Source organism: Cervus canadensis, chromosome 2 (assembly GCF_019320065.1).
Source record: "Cervus canadensis isolate Bull #8, Minnesota chromosome 2, ASM1932006v1, whole genome shotgun sequence".
NCBI lineage: Eukaryota > Metazoa > Chordata > Mammalia > Artiodactyla > Cervidae > Cervus > Cervus canadensis.
Window position 1 is genome coordinate 6,078,752 of NC_057387.1, and position 17,187 is coordinate 6,095,938.

The window sequence follows — 17,187 nt, forward strand, 5'->3', positions numbered from 1 at the left end:
TTTTGTCGAGTTTGGGGCGTTCTCCTACCCGTACGCTCCGGTAGGGGATTCGCGGCTCACGCAGGGTGAATACCCTGGGGCTTCTGATTAGCACTTCATGGCAGGAAGACCTCAGGATATTTTCACCAAGAGCTGGGTATTTTAGAGGAGAGGTTTGAGGCTAGGAAGTGAAGTTTAGAGATGATCATTAGTTAGTTTTCCGTCCAGGCACTGTGCCATTTAACACCCAACCTTGTTTCCAGAACTCCTCCTCTTCCTCTAAAAAATTATCTTCGCGGAAATGAACATTGATTTTACTAAGAACTTTACGGAGAATCATGCATGAATTGCCAATTTTCAAAACTTGGAATATGGTGTAGAGTCAGAGAAGCTCAGAATTCCATAGGACGTGATGGGTCCTGTCCTGTAACCTCCTATTTCAGTGAGTCTCAAGTTCTTTTTTATAAAGGATCCGCTTTGTTTTTCCAAGCCACCCCAGATGGGTACTTATGGAATAATCAATAAAAATAAATTGCTAGAAAAATTAAATAAAAAGCAAGAAGCATACAAGCCCCAATTTTTTTTTAATTAAATTCAACAGATGTAAGTACTCTGCCAAACTGCCATAAAAGTTTCTAATGCTTACTTTAGGTTTCTGGATTTATTGTGGGCTACTGCCGTCTATAGGGTCGCACAGAGTCGGACACAACTGAAGCGACTTAGCAGCAGCAGCAGTAACAATGTGACCATCACCAGTCTGGGTCCACCATAAGGAATTCTGCACATCGTGTATCAAACTCTGTGGAAGGTACTTCATAACCACTTTCAAAGTTTCAATTACTTATAAACAGCAATGATCTCTGAAAGATAGGAGACTGACGTCATTTACATTGGCTTTGAATAACCTGGACGTTTTGATTAATTTGATATCAGTTTAGTATTAGATAAATCTTACACCAATAAAATTAGTTTGAAAAAATACATGTGATTATTAAAGATATAATTCCTGTATTCTTTTTTTTTTTCCTTGAGTGGTATTCAACTTCTACCCATAACCCACTTACAACTATTATAAAGAAACCATGATTTAACAATATTCTCTGAAAGTTCTGGAGTAAAATTAACTCTGGTGTTGGCCTGCACCCTTACAGTCTTGCAACTTTTGTAGCTGCCCAATTGCTAGACCACAGAAAGAGTCCAGAGGCAAAAGAGACATCCATGATTTATTACATCTCACATGTAAGAGGCAACTGTTCTGGAGTGAGGCCCCACTGTGTGTGGTCAATAGGAGGCAGGACAAGGCAGCAGTGTTCACTACACAGTGGAGGAGAAGGCTATGGATAACAGGGGATTTGACATCAGAAGGACTCCTTGATTGCCAGGGAGACTGCTGAAACGTCTTCCCACAGTTCTTTGGGTTAGCAGCCTGTGCACAGGCCACTGTTTCTTGTTGGTGATCAAACGTGTTGGAGTCATTCTGGCCCTCTGTCTTAGACTAATTGTTAGCTAGGGTCGGGGCTGATCATACAGGTAGTCACCAATTAAACTTTCAGCTCAGGAGAAGGAGGCCATCATGTGCTTATAGTAAGGATGAGGCAGGGCCAGGTAGGCAGCGATGTCTAGAGACCAAGAGAGCAGCCACTTTATAGGGTCTGACAGTACACCCCAATCTTTAGAATCTAGACCCAAAGCCTCCTCTTAGAGCGTCCAGAGCTCAGTTCCCTGGAGGAGGGCCCGGCAACCCATTCCAGTATTCTTGCCTAGATAATCCCATAGACAGAGGAGCCTGGCGGGCTACAGACTATGGGGTTGCAAAGAGTCGGACACAACTGAAGAAATTTAGCATGAAAGCACATAGAGCTCAGAAATGACTTGGAAATAAATAGGAGAGGGGACATAGAGTTGTATGGCTCTCCTATGAAAAACTCATTCCTGCCAATAAGGGGAGGGCCCAGACTCAGGATTTAGTATCATCACAATCTGAGGATGACCACCAGTGTAGAACTGTCTGTGACTTAAGTGAAGGCCTGAAGACTTTGGAGCAAGACCAGCAGTCTCTCCTTCCATCGTGATGTCCATCCAAGCCAAGTGAGGAAACCTTGGTCTTCTCCAAATAAAGTTGCTGCTTTCAAGGTTCTTGCAGCCTCTGAAAGATAGGCCGAACTGCTGGATGTGCCAGAGAGACCAGGAGAATTAAGACTCTGTTGATGACAGATACTTAATTTTGTATTTTAAAGATGTTATCTTTAATTATATCTTTAATAATATCTTTAATTATCTTTAAATTAATCATCACATGTCAGATGCTGCTCAATAATAGTCATAATTTTTTTTAATAACTCTTTAAAAAAAAATTTATTCACCTACAGTTGGTCTTAGTTGTGGCATGTGGGATCTAGTTCCCTTACCAAGGATCAAACCCAGGCCACCTTCATTGGGAGCGCAGAGTCTTAGCCATTGGACCTCCAGAGAAGTCCTTATGGTTTTGCTTATAGGTGAGTAAGTGTGACTTTTATCACCTCAAGCTAGTCATCTTGAGTTTATATTGTTCATGGGCTGTTTTCCTAGAGACACCAGAAGAAAGCATGCTACCCAATGATGCCGTTTATCCGTAACACACTTTGGCCCCATGATCAGCATAGTAAATGCAGCCACTACCTTTGGCTGTTTATTCATTCTTCACATAATACATTTGTTTCTACACTATGAAACTGACCTCTGGTTTCTTGTATCATGCCTGAAATTGTCCTTAGGTAGACAAAAATAAATAAAGATATCTTTAGCCTCCATAATAGAGCTTTGTTCTGGGTCCTTACAGTCCTTTCTAGAACTAACTTGCCTATGGTTTGCAACAGGGGCAAAAAACAGCTGCCAATGGGACCTTTTCTTGTAGGTATCTTTCATCTGTCTTTTCTTCAAATCACTACATCCAGTCTGGCGGAGAACTACTTTGAGAGTGGCATTTTACCAATGTCATTAGATAGTAAAAGGTCATATGCTGCTTATACATAATAAGATATTGTTCTGTAGGACTCAAGGACCAGAAGATGTTATGCGTGTGCATTTCTTTTTCAAATACAAAATGAATATAAAATTATAAAGAGAGAAATCCGTTTTCTAGTACTGATTTTACTAGTTTTCAATCAGCAGTTAAAAAAATGCAGAGCCTTTTAAGTTGTTAGATAAAATATTAAAGAGCAGATATAATCTCTGTCTTTAGTAATAAATTTATATTTTATTTATATTTAGTAATAAATATAAATTTATATTTATTTATATTTAGTAATAAATTATATTTTCAGATATATGCATAATATATGAAAATGAAAGTGTTAATTGCTCAGTCGTGTCCAATCTTTGCGACCCCATGGACTGTAGCCTGCCAGGCTTCTCTGTTCATTGGATTCTCCAGGCAAGAATACTGGAGTGGGTAGCCATTCCCTATTCTTCTCCAAGTGATCTTCCTGACCCAGGAACCAAAGCTGGGTCTCCTGCATTGCAGGCAGATTCTTTACAGCCACATAATATATATCTATGACTTATCACCTGTGGATCCAAATGTATCACTTATACCTACCTTTTAACTTTGGGAATAGGTGTTGAGAATAGAATTGTACCTCTTTGAGCATCTCTGCTATTCCTGTTTATTTTTTATCTCCTCCACCTCCAACCCTACTGCCATTACATATATACTTGAACTCCTGGCCTTTAATTGTGAAACCAAACCAGAAACACTGGGGGATTAGAGTATGTTTTCATGAGACCTCTGGTTATTCTCTGGGGGGTTATATCCTTTCACTTATATATTGTGGCCATCACTGAAAAAAATAAGTTAGTATTACTCAGAATTTTAAAAATATAAATGTATTCTTCAGGGACCAGATAAGATATACGTTGTTTTGGGTGGCTCCATCCTACTCTCCCTTATGAAGACTGAGTCTGCGTGCTGGTTAATCATAGTTTTTTGTAGCTCTTTGTATGTGTGGGCAGTCTTGAGATAGACCATATTTGGATTTAGAAGGGATTGCTGTGTATTAAACAAGACAACTTTGTAGCCACAACAGTAAAGGATACCCAATTCTGGACTGGGTTCTCTAGAACTGGACTAATCTAACAACATACACCAATCTCTAGTAGGTTTGGATATGCCAGGGGCCAAGATGCTTTTCTTTCAATAAACAGTCAATTAATATATCAGAAGCCTATGTAAATAACCCTCTGTTGGATTTCCTTCAACAAACAAGGCATCCACACCACATACATCCCTCGGCTCGGTCCTCACATCCCGTCACGTCTCCAAAAAGGGTGTAAGGGTATAAGGAGTAATGGTAACGAAGCCCAGAACCAGTGCTATTTTCACAGAAAAAAAAAGATCCATCAGTAGCATATTTCTTTAATCATTGTTATTTACAATTTATCACCTGACAGACTTACAGAGAATAAATAAAGACAATATACAGTTGGTATCTCGTTTTTTTTCTAATACAGAGAATTTTTATACGTTCTATTTTGGAATGACTATGATAGTTTTAAGCAGAAATAAAATCAATTTATTTGCTATTTTTACCCCTTGACAAGACACATCAACCTCCAAAGCTTGAAGAATAAAGCCCAGATGTTTCCTCCTCATAGGAAGAGTGCACCACATTGCTTTAGAAACTCGGTCCTCAGAAAAAGTTACCAGACAATGGGGTGGAAGACTAGCATATCATGAATAGTAAAGGACATAAAATGAATGGGCTAGATTACAAACCCTTGGTGCATTTGTAGTAATCTGATCAACTTTTACTTTTCTCCAAGCCTCTTTTCAAGAAACAGTTTTTCACCTAAAGTGATTGCCTTATCCCTTTGTGCTTTCCCTCGAGTCTCTGCAAATTCTTCCTTTACATGCAATTGTGAACGTGGGTAAGCGTGAGCTAGCCTGGGACTCCCATCTTTCACCTTTGGAGGCCCGAGAAGTTGTTGACAAGGTGTTTGCAGGAGAAACTTAAAATCTTGTTCCAAAAGAGCTGGGTTTGGGGCCGGAGTCTGTCCCTGCTCTTGATGGGGTACCATGCAGAGAAGAACCTTGCATTTCTGTCTAAATACCTCAAAGAATAACACATTTACATAGATCAATTTCAACATCAGTAAACAAAGCAATGGAGGATGTAACTTACAGGTACAAGTTTGGGCACATTTTCCTCTTTCCTCATTTGAAAATAAACCCTCTACATTACAGCAAAGCAATTCTACCTAAATTCACCCTAGTTATGCCAGTTGACAAGTTTCTGCTTTACCTTTCATTCGTTCAAAAAAAATTCAGCAATTATTTATGGTGTGCTCACTATGTGCTAGGAACTTTATAGGACGTGGGGTGTGCAGAGGTGAACTCACGTATAATCTCGTGACCCTTAAACAGGGCAGCTTAAAAATGCCATTATAGAACTCAAAACTGTAATCCACAAAACTAAAGCTTCAACTCCCCTATCTTCCTGAACCTCTGGGCCAGGTTGCTCCTGTATTTGTACTTTGTTTAGTCCAATGTGGTTGTTATTCCATTTAAGAATAGACATTTAGGTAAATGAAACTTCTCTAATATTCTGAGAGTAGTGTTTTACTACACAATAAGTCTCAACCATTGTACTCTATTCCTTCCAAAAGCTCTTCCTGGTGCCAAGAATGAAGTGCCACCTAGTTCTTAATCAAAATACTGATTTATTCTAAACTCCTCTCCTTGCCACCGTATAAGTCCTACTGGAAGGAACTGCAGAAACCACCTATAATTTCCTTCTGTACCGAGCTAGTGAGCTCTGGGTCTCACTGTCCTTTGCGTTATCTGATTTTTCTAAGCTGTTTTTGGATTGTTTCAGCCAACTGAACAGCCGAACTAGTCAGAAAATATGGAAACAATCTAGGCAGGATATTACTTACTAATAAAGGAACAGATTAATTTGTTATATCCTCTTTAGGATTTTACAGATGTCTTTCCTGATGCAGCCAAGCGAGACCAGGTTACAAATCAGCAAGGGTTAAAAATATCAAGAAATGAACTGTATAAATGTGAAGAACTAGTGAAATCTGAGTAAGATCTGTAGTTTAGTTAATAGTATACCAATGTCAATTTTCTGGGTTTGAAACTGGACTACAATTACATAAGATGTTATCAATGGGAAATCCTGGCATTAGGTAAAGGCAACTCTGAACTATTTTTGCAACTTCTTATGAGTCTTAAAGTATTTCAATATAACAGTTGGGGGAAAAAAAGATACACCAACTAAACAATTACCCTCCATATGTTTGCTACCAAGTAATAGAGTTAACTGCACTATAGAGAACTCAAAATGCCAGAAATCTAAAAACCTTTAACCATTCCAGTCTCTTTCTATCTCAATTTAGTATTCTAAGACATTTACCAAGTGGAAAAGACATTCATCTGTTTCTACAAAAATGTTAAATTTTAATTCACAAGGAAATTCAGCCTACATTTGGATCTACATCTTTCAGAAACATCATAAGCGCTTCCAGATATCAGAGGTCTTACTGAAAAGAGCAAGATGGCAAATTCCAGGTCTACAAACTCAGTTTAGGATCAAAGATTTAATAGCTCTATATTGGGAGTAATCTAAGCCTTAACTGTGATTTTCTCCATTTATTTTTGTAGCTTTGGACAAAACAGATGCTATTCTGTTTTACACTATTTCCTTAGAACATCTTCATCTCTTTCCTTTCTCCTGTTCTCCTTTACTTGAAACAAATGGCTTAGCCCCACATCATGGCTCTCTTGTGGGACGCCTGGATGGGACTAGAAAAATACATGGTTCCAACATGGCACATACGTCTTGGTGCAGATATAGAACAAGATTTCGTCTAGTTTAACCTAAGCCTGTTGTTCCAGTGTTTCCCTGTGGCCTCTCTGGGCACAACAATGATGAGCATTATCTAAAATGGATTTCAGTGGCAGAAACAAAGAAGGGAAGACAGAGCCTCATGAACTAACATGAATTCCCCGTCTCCCCACTTGGTCTTCATTTCCAAAGCAGCACTTGGAAAGCCAAGTCCAGTTCAGACAGAGTTGATCTCTTTTCACCACCATGAATCCCTGGCACTGGAGGTGGTCTAGAACACCCATGTTCAAACTGCCTCCCTCTCCTACAGCCCATGAGATGAAAAGGTCATTCCCTGGTGGTTGCTTATGTGTTTGTATATTCTTGATGGGTTTATCTTTTCTTGAAACTCTGAAAAGCTCCCTTCCATGTCATACTCTGCACCTCACTTTTCATTTTTTAATGACTACTTTTAATAATCTCTATCATCCAGAATTTCCTCTTTCTCCATATACATTTATCTTTTATCTTCAAGACACTTACTTTTTCTGTTCTCTTCAGAGATTGGCTTTCATGCTTCAGAATGGATTCTCAGCAGCACCGTCTGTGTCTGTCTTGCTGCCCTTACCTCCCCCATCCTTCTCTCTATCACCCCTATTATGTAGCCTCCTTTCTAAACCCCACCTGCCTCCCTGTCCAATCACATGCACATTCATTGATTCATTCTCTGCCCTACGTTCATATAGTGCCCTTTGTTATACAGTCTTGTACACTTGCAAGTGATCTTTCCACAGCATTAAAATCGCATTTCCCCTTGGGTGCCTCTTTAGACTCCAGATCTAAGTCCACATATAAGTCTGGACAGCTCATCAAGATTTGGACTTAGCTATCACCACATTCACTAGCGAAAGTATAAACTTAAATCTACTACCCCCAACCACAATCTGGACATAAACCATTTCACATATATCATGAAGAGGATGACTTCCTAGAAAGGTTAGGAAGGCCCCACAGTTCTCATCCTTTTTCCTACCTTCTTTTCTACATAATTCTTCGCTTCATTCTTCTATTCTTTAAAAGTCCACCTACTTTTAAATTCTAGATACCTAGCCTTGATCATTTACCCTGATGGCTCTCTTAGATTTGTGCTGCTGAACGCAACATGTATGACTAAGGGAGAAGTTAAAACGGTGTCTGGTAGGACAAAAGTCTTAGTGCCAGAAGATGGAACCTTCCTCATCCCAGAAAAAGATAACTGTACCTGACAATACATATTTGCCAGTTGCTTGAAACAGATCACCTGTATGACTCAAGCCCAGGAAAATCTAGACATACTAAGTTAATTTTAAAGGATTTTTTTATGGTATCATGCAATGCAGTGGCTTGAGGCAGAATTGTAAAAAGAAGTAAGTGGAAAGATACTAGACAAAAGAAGGAGAAATTACATTACATAGTTCCTCTTGCCACATAGGAAGTCATGGCCTGGTCTGAATGTAGGCCTGCCAGATGCTCATGGATCAAGGAGAACAAGTTGCAGGCCCTGATTTCAAGTCCCTTTGATTCTACTGAAATGGAAAGATGAACTTCAATGCATCAACTTGACAGAGACATGTGGCACCCAGATTAAACATTACTTCTGGGTGTTTTTCTATAAGGGTGTTTCCAGATGAGATTAACATTTTCATTGGTGAGCTGAGTAAGGAAGATTGCCTTCTCCAGCATGGGTGGGCATCAACTACTCTGGTGAAGGCCTCCATAGAAGGAAAAAGTAGGGGGTATTTGCCCTCTCTGCCTGACTGCTTAAGCTCACACATCAGTCTTCTGCTCTCAACTTAAACCTTTAACCTTCTGGTTCTCAGAAGTACATCACCACCAGCTTTGTGGAACTCCTCAGTCTCCATAATTATGTAACTCAATTCCCCAATTCGTTATAATAAATCATATATATATAAAAGTTCTGTTTCTCTGGGGAACTATGAATAGTACACAAAGCTATTACTGATCTTGAGAAGACCAGAGTGTGTGGCAGGTCCCAAGTATAAAAGAACATGAGGACATGTCTGGTCCTGCAGATATCAAGTGAGATAAAGTATGGAGAAACACATGATAAACTTTAAAGCACTGAGCCGGTGGCAGGTGTCCTATTACTACTATTATCGTGACTTCTTCACATGATCTCTTTTGCTGACCACAATTTTCAGAGCAGGAGATGACTGGACACTGAGTCTGCAGCAATTGTAGATTCAATTATCCAATGAGGTCTGAATATATCAGAGCTGGAAGAGACTTCAAGACCATCTCATTCCCTTTTCCTGTTTCCTACTGCATCTGAGGATCTGTGGAGTGTGAAAGCTCAGAATCTGTTCTGAGGGGATTTTTATTTAACAGTGTTATCAGTATCCATGGATTCTGAAGCCAGAGCCTCAAGCTTTCTTTTTCTGCTGGTCATACCATCGCCAAGGCAAGAGTGTAAATCCCAAGCAGTAGCAGCAGATGACTCTTCCACACTCAACCTGCTCCTCTCAAGAACTCCTAGGGTTAAAAGGACATAAAATATCATCTCCCACAACCACGTATGATGTCTGAAACCCTACCTCTTTCTTTCCTAGTCTTCAGCCTGTATCTCAACCTCTTCAGTGACAAAGGACTCCCCACCTCTCGAGGCAGCCCATTCATCCTTGTATATTCTGCCTCTGGCTATATTTTCCCTAATAGGGAGTTAAAATCAATCTCCCTGTAATTTCCTTTCACCAATCCTCAGTCAACCCTTTGGAAACACTCAGAACGTATCTATTCCCTATTGTACATGACCTTCAGATTTATGCCTGAGAAATTTCATCCCCAGCACATAGGTTCCATAGAGTATTCATCCATTAAAAGAGCTGGAAGTTTTGGAGGAGATGAACCAAAGGGCCTAGGATCAAGCTATAGAAACAACAGTTTGTACTGACTCAAAATCAGGCTCTCACTAAAACACACACCTGAAAATGTCTGAACAAGGTGAGAGGAGGACCCTGTGAGGAAATGAGCAGCACATCTGTTACCTGTCGTCCACTGACCCCTTTTCCTGTGTCCATTCTCTATTTAAGAATATTTCCATGCATGAGGCACATTTTTTTTCCCAAATAACAATCCCTGTTCATAGAGCCTTGCAGTAAATATTCTTTCCTATGTACATACTCTGTATTTCCTATGCATATAGATCTCAACCCTCATCCCTGCTCAGGAATGAACAAAACCACCATTCCAGTAAGTTGAGTTTTTTCCAAGCATGTAACATCTATTTTGCCAGGAGAGGGAAATGCAGAGTTTAGGACATGTCTACAGGCCAAATTAGGAAATCAAACCATTGGTGACTAGTTACTGAATACCATGTCATCAGATTCTCCACACTTACCAAGTGTTTTCCCTACGCCTAGTCTCATGTTTCCTAAGACATTAGCATTCTTCAAGTTTTTCTTTCTGAAATCACTTTTTAAAAGGTGACAGGGAAAATACATTGTAGAATCTGCACATTCATAAACACAAACATATTTATCCTTTATAAATTATCTAAATTATCTAGCCTTTGTTATCCAATACTTTAAGTATATCAAGTCAGATGCTTTACTAGATTTTATCTGTCCTAGGCTTTTTTTTTTTTCTTTTTAGTTCTTTAATGTAAAAAAAGTATATATGTGTCAGGGGTAGAGAGTGGGGGAGTGGAGTGGAGGGAGACGAGGGACAGAAAGAGAGAAAGACAAACAAGCCTCTGTCTCCCGGGTGCATTCAGTGTCCAGATGGGGTGGCTTAAGCGAGGGTGCTGCTGGGGCTCGCGAGGCGGACCTGTTCCGGGCTCTGCAGCATCACTCATCCACCTGCTGAAGTAGCAGAAGGTGGATCTCCTGGAAGGAGGGCCGCTGCTTGGTGTCTCTTCTCCAGCAGCTGAGCATCAGCTTATACACGGAGTCAGGGCAAATGGCAGGCTGAGGGAGGTAAGTCTTTGGAAACAAAAAATGAACGAAAGAGGAGACTATTAGAAGAGTGTGGAGAAAGGGTCGCTGCATCACGGTACGACTTGCCCACTCCCCACTTTCTTGGACTTGATAACTGAAATGGGTGTGGTGTCTCTCCGTCTTCTTCACGAGCATTTTACATCATATCAATCCCCTTTCCATTCTCTTTCTCTTTTCCAGATCTGCGGAGCAGAACTTCCTGATGGGCCATCCTGTGGTCCTTGTGCGTGCGTGCATGCTAAGTTGCTAACCATCATGCAAAAGATGAAACTGAAGCAAGAAGACGTCTTTGACTGGAAAGTGATTAGAACACCTAATCCTCCAGTTATAGCCTATCCACAGTGAGCTTTATCTCGGGTGAGCCAATCATGGCAAGTGCGGAAAGTATGTTAGTTGCCTTAGCTCCTGGGCTGAGAATGGAATCTTAGCCACTGAGACACAGGATGTATCCACGTAGCTCTTAACCATAGCTTTCTCTGTGCTCTCCTCCTGTACTGGCCCCAGGTGGGAAGACTGGATTTCTTCTTTACATTATTCACCAACATTTGTTCACTTAACCCCTCTACAGCCCTGCCCTGAATTCCAACCTAGAGCTGTATTTGGCTCTATTCTCAAAGCAAGTTACTGTGTCCACCCAGCAAGACTGACTCCAGGTCATGTGCTTGCCTGCAACGTGTTGCTGTCATTTCCTGACCTATGCTTTTTAAAACCTTGGATACTGACATATTCCTGAACCAAACCTAAATGTCTCAAGCTCTTTGAATCACAGGTCCAACATCTGCTGCTGGTTAGTAATTAACTATTTCAATATTGCCTTCTCCCACACTTAGACCAGCTTGTATCATGCATGGTAGGATCAGATGGTAGTTCTATCTTTAATTATTTGGAGAATCTCCATACTGTTTTCCATAATGGCTGCACCAATTTACATTCCCCTCAACAATGCATGAGGCTTCCCTATTCTCCATGTCCTCACTAACATTTGTTGTTCCTTGTCTTTTTGATTATAGCCATTCTAAAGGTGTGAAGTGATATCTCAGGATGGTTTTGATGTGCACTTCCCTGGCCTGCCAGGCTCCTTCCTCTGTCCATGGGATTCTCCAGGCAAAAATACTGGAGTGGGTTGCCATGCCCTCCTCCAGGAGACCACCCTGAGCCAGGGATTGGACCCACATCTCTTATGTCTCCTGCATTGGCAGGCAGGTTCTTTACCACTAGCGCCACCTGGGAAGCCCGATAACTAGCAACGTTGAGCACCTTTTCATGTACCTGCTGGCCATCTGTTTGTCTTCTTTGGGAAAATGTTTAGTCAGATCTGCTCATTTAAAATTGGATGGTTTGGGGGATTTTTGCTCTTGAGTTGCATGAGTTCATTATGCATTTTGGATATTAACCCATATCAGATATATGAGTTACAAATTTTTCTCCAATTTGGTAGTTTGCCTTTTTGATGGTTTCCTTTATTATAAAGAAGATTTTTAGTTTGATGTAGTCCCACATGTTTATTTTTGTTTTATTGCCTTTGCTTTTGTTGTCAGATCCAGAAAACCATTGCTACGACCAATGCCAAGGAGTTTTCCATCATCAATTCTTAATTAAAAAGTAAAAAGACAAATACCTCTGGCTTCTATTTGAATATATAATAAGATCTGACAAACCTTAACTCAGTATGTTAGAAGTGACTATGGCTACAAAATAGCAAGTATTTAAAAGAAATATTACTAATATTATAAAGGATACAGGATAATAGACACTCTCGTATACTACTTGTGAAACTTAAAACTGTTAAGCCTTATCTAGGGTGTTCACTAAATCATTTTAGAAAAAAATACATCTGTTTTGAGCCAACAGATATCAATAAAATGAAATGACAAATAAATTATTTGCCCTTTCCAAAGTTGTATAAACTTGGCAAATAAAGTTATATTTGGTAATAATTCTCATTATGTTGATAGTATTTTACTTTTCATAACATCAAACAAAATAAGCTTTTAAAACTGTATTTAATTTTTTATTATTTATTTCATTTAGACCATGAGCTTTCAAGAAAAGTGCTTTCTGAGAATTCTTTACAATTTGTAAAAACAAATTGAAAACAAAAAATGTCAAATACATTTTAAAATTACTGGAATTATTATTATAGACTTCCAAGCATTTTTAATTAGCTATGAAAGATTTAAGATTTGTCTAAGCTATGAGCCCTAAGGATAAGATTCTTTCTAGAATTTGTGTTACTGAAAAGTTTTCTCCTGCACTTTATCTGCTATGTTCAACACGTTGGTGACATTAACAATGCTGTTTGAATACAAATTAGATCACATACGTAGAGTCCATAAAATCCATCTAGCAGCTGATAGTGATGAATAACTATTGTACTTATACTCTAATGTCAGACTTTCAAAATTTGAATACTGAAATTTTAACAATAAAATTTAAAGTAATTAAAATTTGTAAGCTGTTATAAAATACAAATTTAGTGAATTATGCTTAGTTTGTTCATATGTTGAATTAAATAAACTTTTATCAAAATTTTAAACTTATAGGTGAGAAGCTTACTCAACATATGATGGTGATATTATGCTTTGGTCTTGGCTTCACTCAAATATGTAATTTTATTATTCAACCATTTAGTAGTTGGTCAAAATATATTTGACTCTCTCGCATCATTTAGTAAAAGTGAACATGATGGACCCTTTTAATAAGCAGTTAAAAATAAATAAGAAAAGTTAAATCCCAGAGATTATTAGAATTTAAAACTTCCATTAAATGATAAAACAACATTTTCTTTGAAAATGAATAGCATAACATTTGATTAATTAATATGCAACTTTTTAGTGCTAATATCAAAAATTTAGTGCTGATATCAAAAATACATATAATACAAAGCAGACAGTGGACATAAAGTGTGGGGAGGGGAAGCATGCCTGTCTTGGCTGAATGTTTTGTTAGTTCAGTTGTGCCTCATACAAATTGTTTTTTGCATGTGAGATTTAAGTCACTGAATAATAAAATCAGGGAAACTGAAAGGTTTAAAATATTCCTCCCTTTGCCTATAATTCTAGGATGTAAGCAAATTAGAATTATTGTTATGATGAATAAAAATTACACTTTCTAATAGAATGCACCACCTTTAATTGGCCATTAGACATCTAATAGGTCACCCAGGTGGCCATGACATGCTCCTAGTCCAGAAAAAAATTTTTTTCTTTGGTCTACGCCTTATCTCACGCACCCAGTACTAAATCAGCCTTTTGCCAAGATGAGAAGGCAATTACCTCATAACCAAAATAGATGATTTAGATCCCCTGCTACCAAAATATCTACAGAGGATCACAATAAAGCTCTAGGACCCCCTCCTCCTATTTTTAACCTGCTTATTCCACAGTCTCTAGTCATTCCCTTATCTTTTGTTTGCTTTAATCTGGTTAAGCACAGAGGATCCACTTTTAATTTTCTTCAAGAGCCTTTTCCCTCTCCTCAACTGTTATCACTTTCCTGTCTGAGATGCCACACTCCAAGTCACTCTGGGGGCTCAGCGCTTCAGCCACCAGCAAGCTTTCAATCCCACATCTCACAGGAACTTTGGACACTGAGTTATCCAAAGGAAACTTGGAGTATCTTAACTAGGAACTGGGGCCCCTATCAGCTTAGAAGCTTGGCTTTCCTGAGTCCCGAGAGGCCACAACATCTGAGCCCAGAGGTGCCTTCCAGGAACAGCAAAGCCAGGATGCACTTGATGGTCTCTGGGCACGTAAGTTGAGAAATATTTTTAAATAGTCCAAACCAAATTTTTAACAAATGCTAATAACTCCCTTATTCACTTTTAGCTTATGTTTTTATTCTTATGTTCCTCAACCACAAAGATAAACTGTACAGTCTAGACCAGGACACAGATCAAATATGAGAGACAGGATTTATTTCCTGATATCTTTGACTAGGGCTTCCCTGATGGCTCAGTCAGTATAGAATCAACCTGCAATGCAGGAGACCCAGGTTCAATCCCTGGGTAAGGAAGGTCCCCTGGAGAAGTAAATGGCAACCCACTCCAGTATTCTTGCCTGGAGAATCCCATGGACAGAGGAGCCTGACAGGCTACCGTCCACAGGGTCTCACAGAGTAGGACATAGCTTTGTGACTAAACCACCACCACCACCGTCTTTGAGTTATGGAGAAGCCTGAAGGAACTCTCTCATGCTCCCCAATGACCACTGGGTTGACCCATGGAAAAAGTAGAGTGTATGGATGCCTAGGGGGGGACCTTGGTCTTTCACATCACCTGGATACATAGTGACAAATGACTATCATCCAGGTAGCCCATCTTCCAGCTCAGGCCTATCCTGTTAAATCAGAACTTTTCTTTCTCTCACCTTCAGAGGCACCCAAGGCCACATCTCTCCGCCCCAGCAGCTCTCACCTGCCTCCCTTGGTCTCGGAAGAACTCTCCAGTATTCTCAATGACCTGTTCATCTGACAGCTGGGAATAGGGCTGTTCCTGGCAAAAGGTGAAAGTCTCCCACAGAGTCACCCCGAAGGCCCACACATCACTTGCTGTGGTGAATTTGCCCTGTTTAAGTAAGGAAAAGAAGAGAAAGTCAGAATAATCTGTGTACAACAAGAGCAGAGAGATTTTCATAAAATAGAATTTTTAACTACACAGGGCAAGGAATACTGGAACTGCCAAGATCTGTGCTGGGAATCTGAAAACGACAATAGGAGTGGTTTCAATGCCAGCCTCCACACTTCTCTGACCCTCAGGATCTCTGCTGCGGTCTACTTCTCTTGCAGATGAGATCCAAGGACTGAAAGGGATGTGGCCATAAGCTACCTGACTCTCCCGCTGAGAGTTAGAAGGTCAAACTCTAGGATCTAGCGCAGCCTCAGGTAAATGCCCGTGGGAAAGGCAAAATAAGAATAGGAAGAGATACAAATATCTCTGTGTTAGAGATACAGGAATCCAGTGTGAATGCCTCGAGTAGCTCCTGTTCAATGATCATCACAGTCTTGAAGGACAGACAAGTGATCTCTGAGATTCAGATGCAGTCAACATCCATTAAATACTTGCACATGTTCTATTCAATAATCACAGTGCTGAAGTAGGTAATATTTATTCCTACTTTTTAGATCAGAAAAGTAAGACAACATAGGTTTACTAAAATTCCCTGGTTTATAAGACTATTAAAATAGAAAAATTGAGAGTTGGACCAAAACCCTCTGAATCTCGGTCTAATAATGTTTAATAACACCATGAAATATATTTAAAGGGAGCAAAGCTTAATAATCACATTCAGTTCAGTTCAGTTCAGTCGCTCAGTCGTGTCCGACTCTTTGTGACCCCATGAATCACAGCACAACAGGCCTCCCTGTCCATCACCAACTCCCGGAGTTTGCTCAAACTCATGTCCATCGAGTTGGTGATGCCAACCAGCCATCTCATCCTCTGTCATCCCCTTCTCCTCCTGCCCCAATCCCTCCCAGCATCAGCTCTTCACATCATGTGGCCAAAGTATTGGAGTTTCAGCTTCAACATCAGTCCTTCCAATGAACACCCAGGACTGATCTCCTTTAGGATGGACTGGTTGGATCTCCTTGCAGTCCAAGGGACTCTCAAGAGTCTTCACCACAGTTCAAAAACATCAATTCTTCGACACTCAGCTTTCTTCGCAGACCAACTCTCACATCCATACATGACCACTGGAAAAACCATAGCCTTGATTAGATGGACCTTTGTTGGCAGAGTAATGTGTCTGCTTTTTAATATGCGTCTAGGTTGGTCAGAACTTTCCTTCCAAGGAGTAAGTGTCTTTTAATTTCATGGCTGCAATCACCATCTGCAGTGATTTTGGAGCCCAAAAAATTAAAGTCTGACACGGTTTCCACTGTTTCCCCATCTATTTGCCATGAAGTGATGGGACCAGATGCCATGATCTTAGTTTTCTGAATGTTGAGCTTTAAGCCAACTTTTTCATTCTCCTCTTCTCACTTTCATCAAGAAGACTGCCTTTACTTCCTCTCAACTTTCCTGCATACAGGTGTGTCAATCTGCATACAATATCTGAGGTTTTGATATTTCTCCCCACGCAATCTTGATTCCAAGCTTGTGTTCTTCCAGCCTAACATTTCTCATGATGTGACTCTGCAATCAAGTTAAATAAGCCGGTGAACAAATATACAGCTTTGATGTACCCTTTTCCTATTTGGAACCAGTCTGTTGTTCCATGTCCAGTTCTAACTGTTGCTTCCTGACCTGCATACAGGTTTCTCAAGAGGCAGGTCAGGTGGTCTGGTATTCCATTCTCTTTCAGATTTTTCCACAGTTTATTGTGATCCACACAGTCAAAGGCTTTGGTATAGCAATAAAGCAGAAATAGATGTGTTTTTGGAACTCTCTTTGCTTTTTTGATGATCCA

General features: G+C 39.8%; 1 protein-coding gene and 1 long non-coding RNA gene across 8 annotated transcripts in view; one reads left to right on the forward strand and one right to left on the reverse strand.

The window, feature by feature from the left end:
• Positions 1-6: 6 nt before the first annotated feature.
• Positions 7-15,283, forward strand: LOC122429999. Of its 3 annotated transcripts, none has more exons than XR_006266202.1 (4): positions 7-421; positions 631-787; positions 10,961-11,137; positions 12,319-12,374. It is a non-coding gene; the product is annotated as an uncharacterized LOC122429999 (long non-coding RNA). The 3 variants fall into 3 exon arrangements; XR_006266201.1 differs by lacking the exon at positions 12,319-12,374 and adding an exon at positions 11,791-11,968 and having other exon boundaries at positions 8-421; XR_006266200.1 differs by lacking the exon at positions 12,319-12,374 and adding an exon at positions 15,154-15,283 and having other exon boundaries at positions 9-421.
• The window catches only part of DDR2 (discoidin domain receptor tyrosine kinase 2), a 172,604-nt gene continuing 159,773 nt past the window's right edge, over positions 4,357-17,187 (reverse strand). For 4 of the 5 annotated variants that reach the window (XM_043450719.1, XM_043450712.1, XM_043450703.1 and 1 more), the window contains 2 exons: positions 15,195-15,344; positions 4,357-10,765 (listed from right to left, as the gene is read on the reverse strand). In XM_043450719.1, coding sequence (XP_043306654.1) covers positions 10,631-10,765; positions 15,195-15,344 — 285 coding nt within the window. In that variant the 3' untranslated portion in view covers positions 4,357-10,630. The remainder of the gene's footprint in view (positions 10,766-15,194; positions 15,345-17,187) is intronic. The other variant, XM_043450692.1, reaches the window with a different exon arrangement.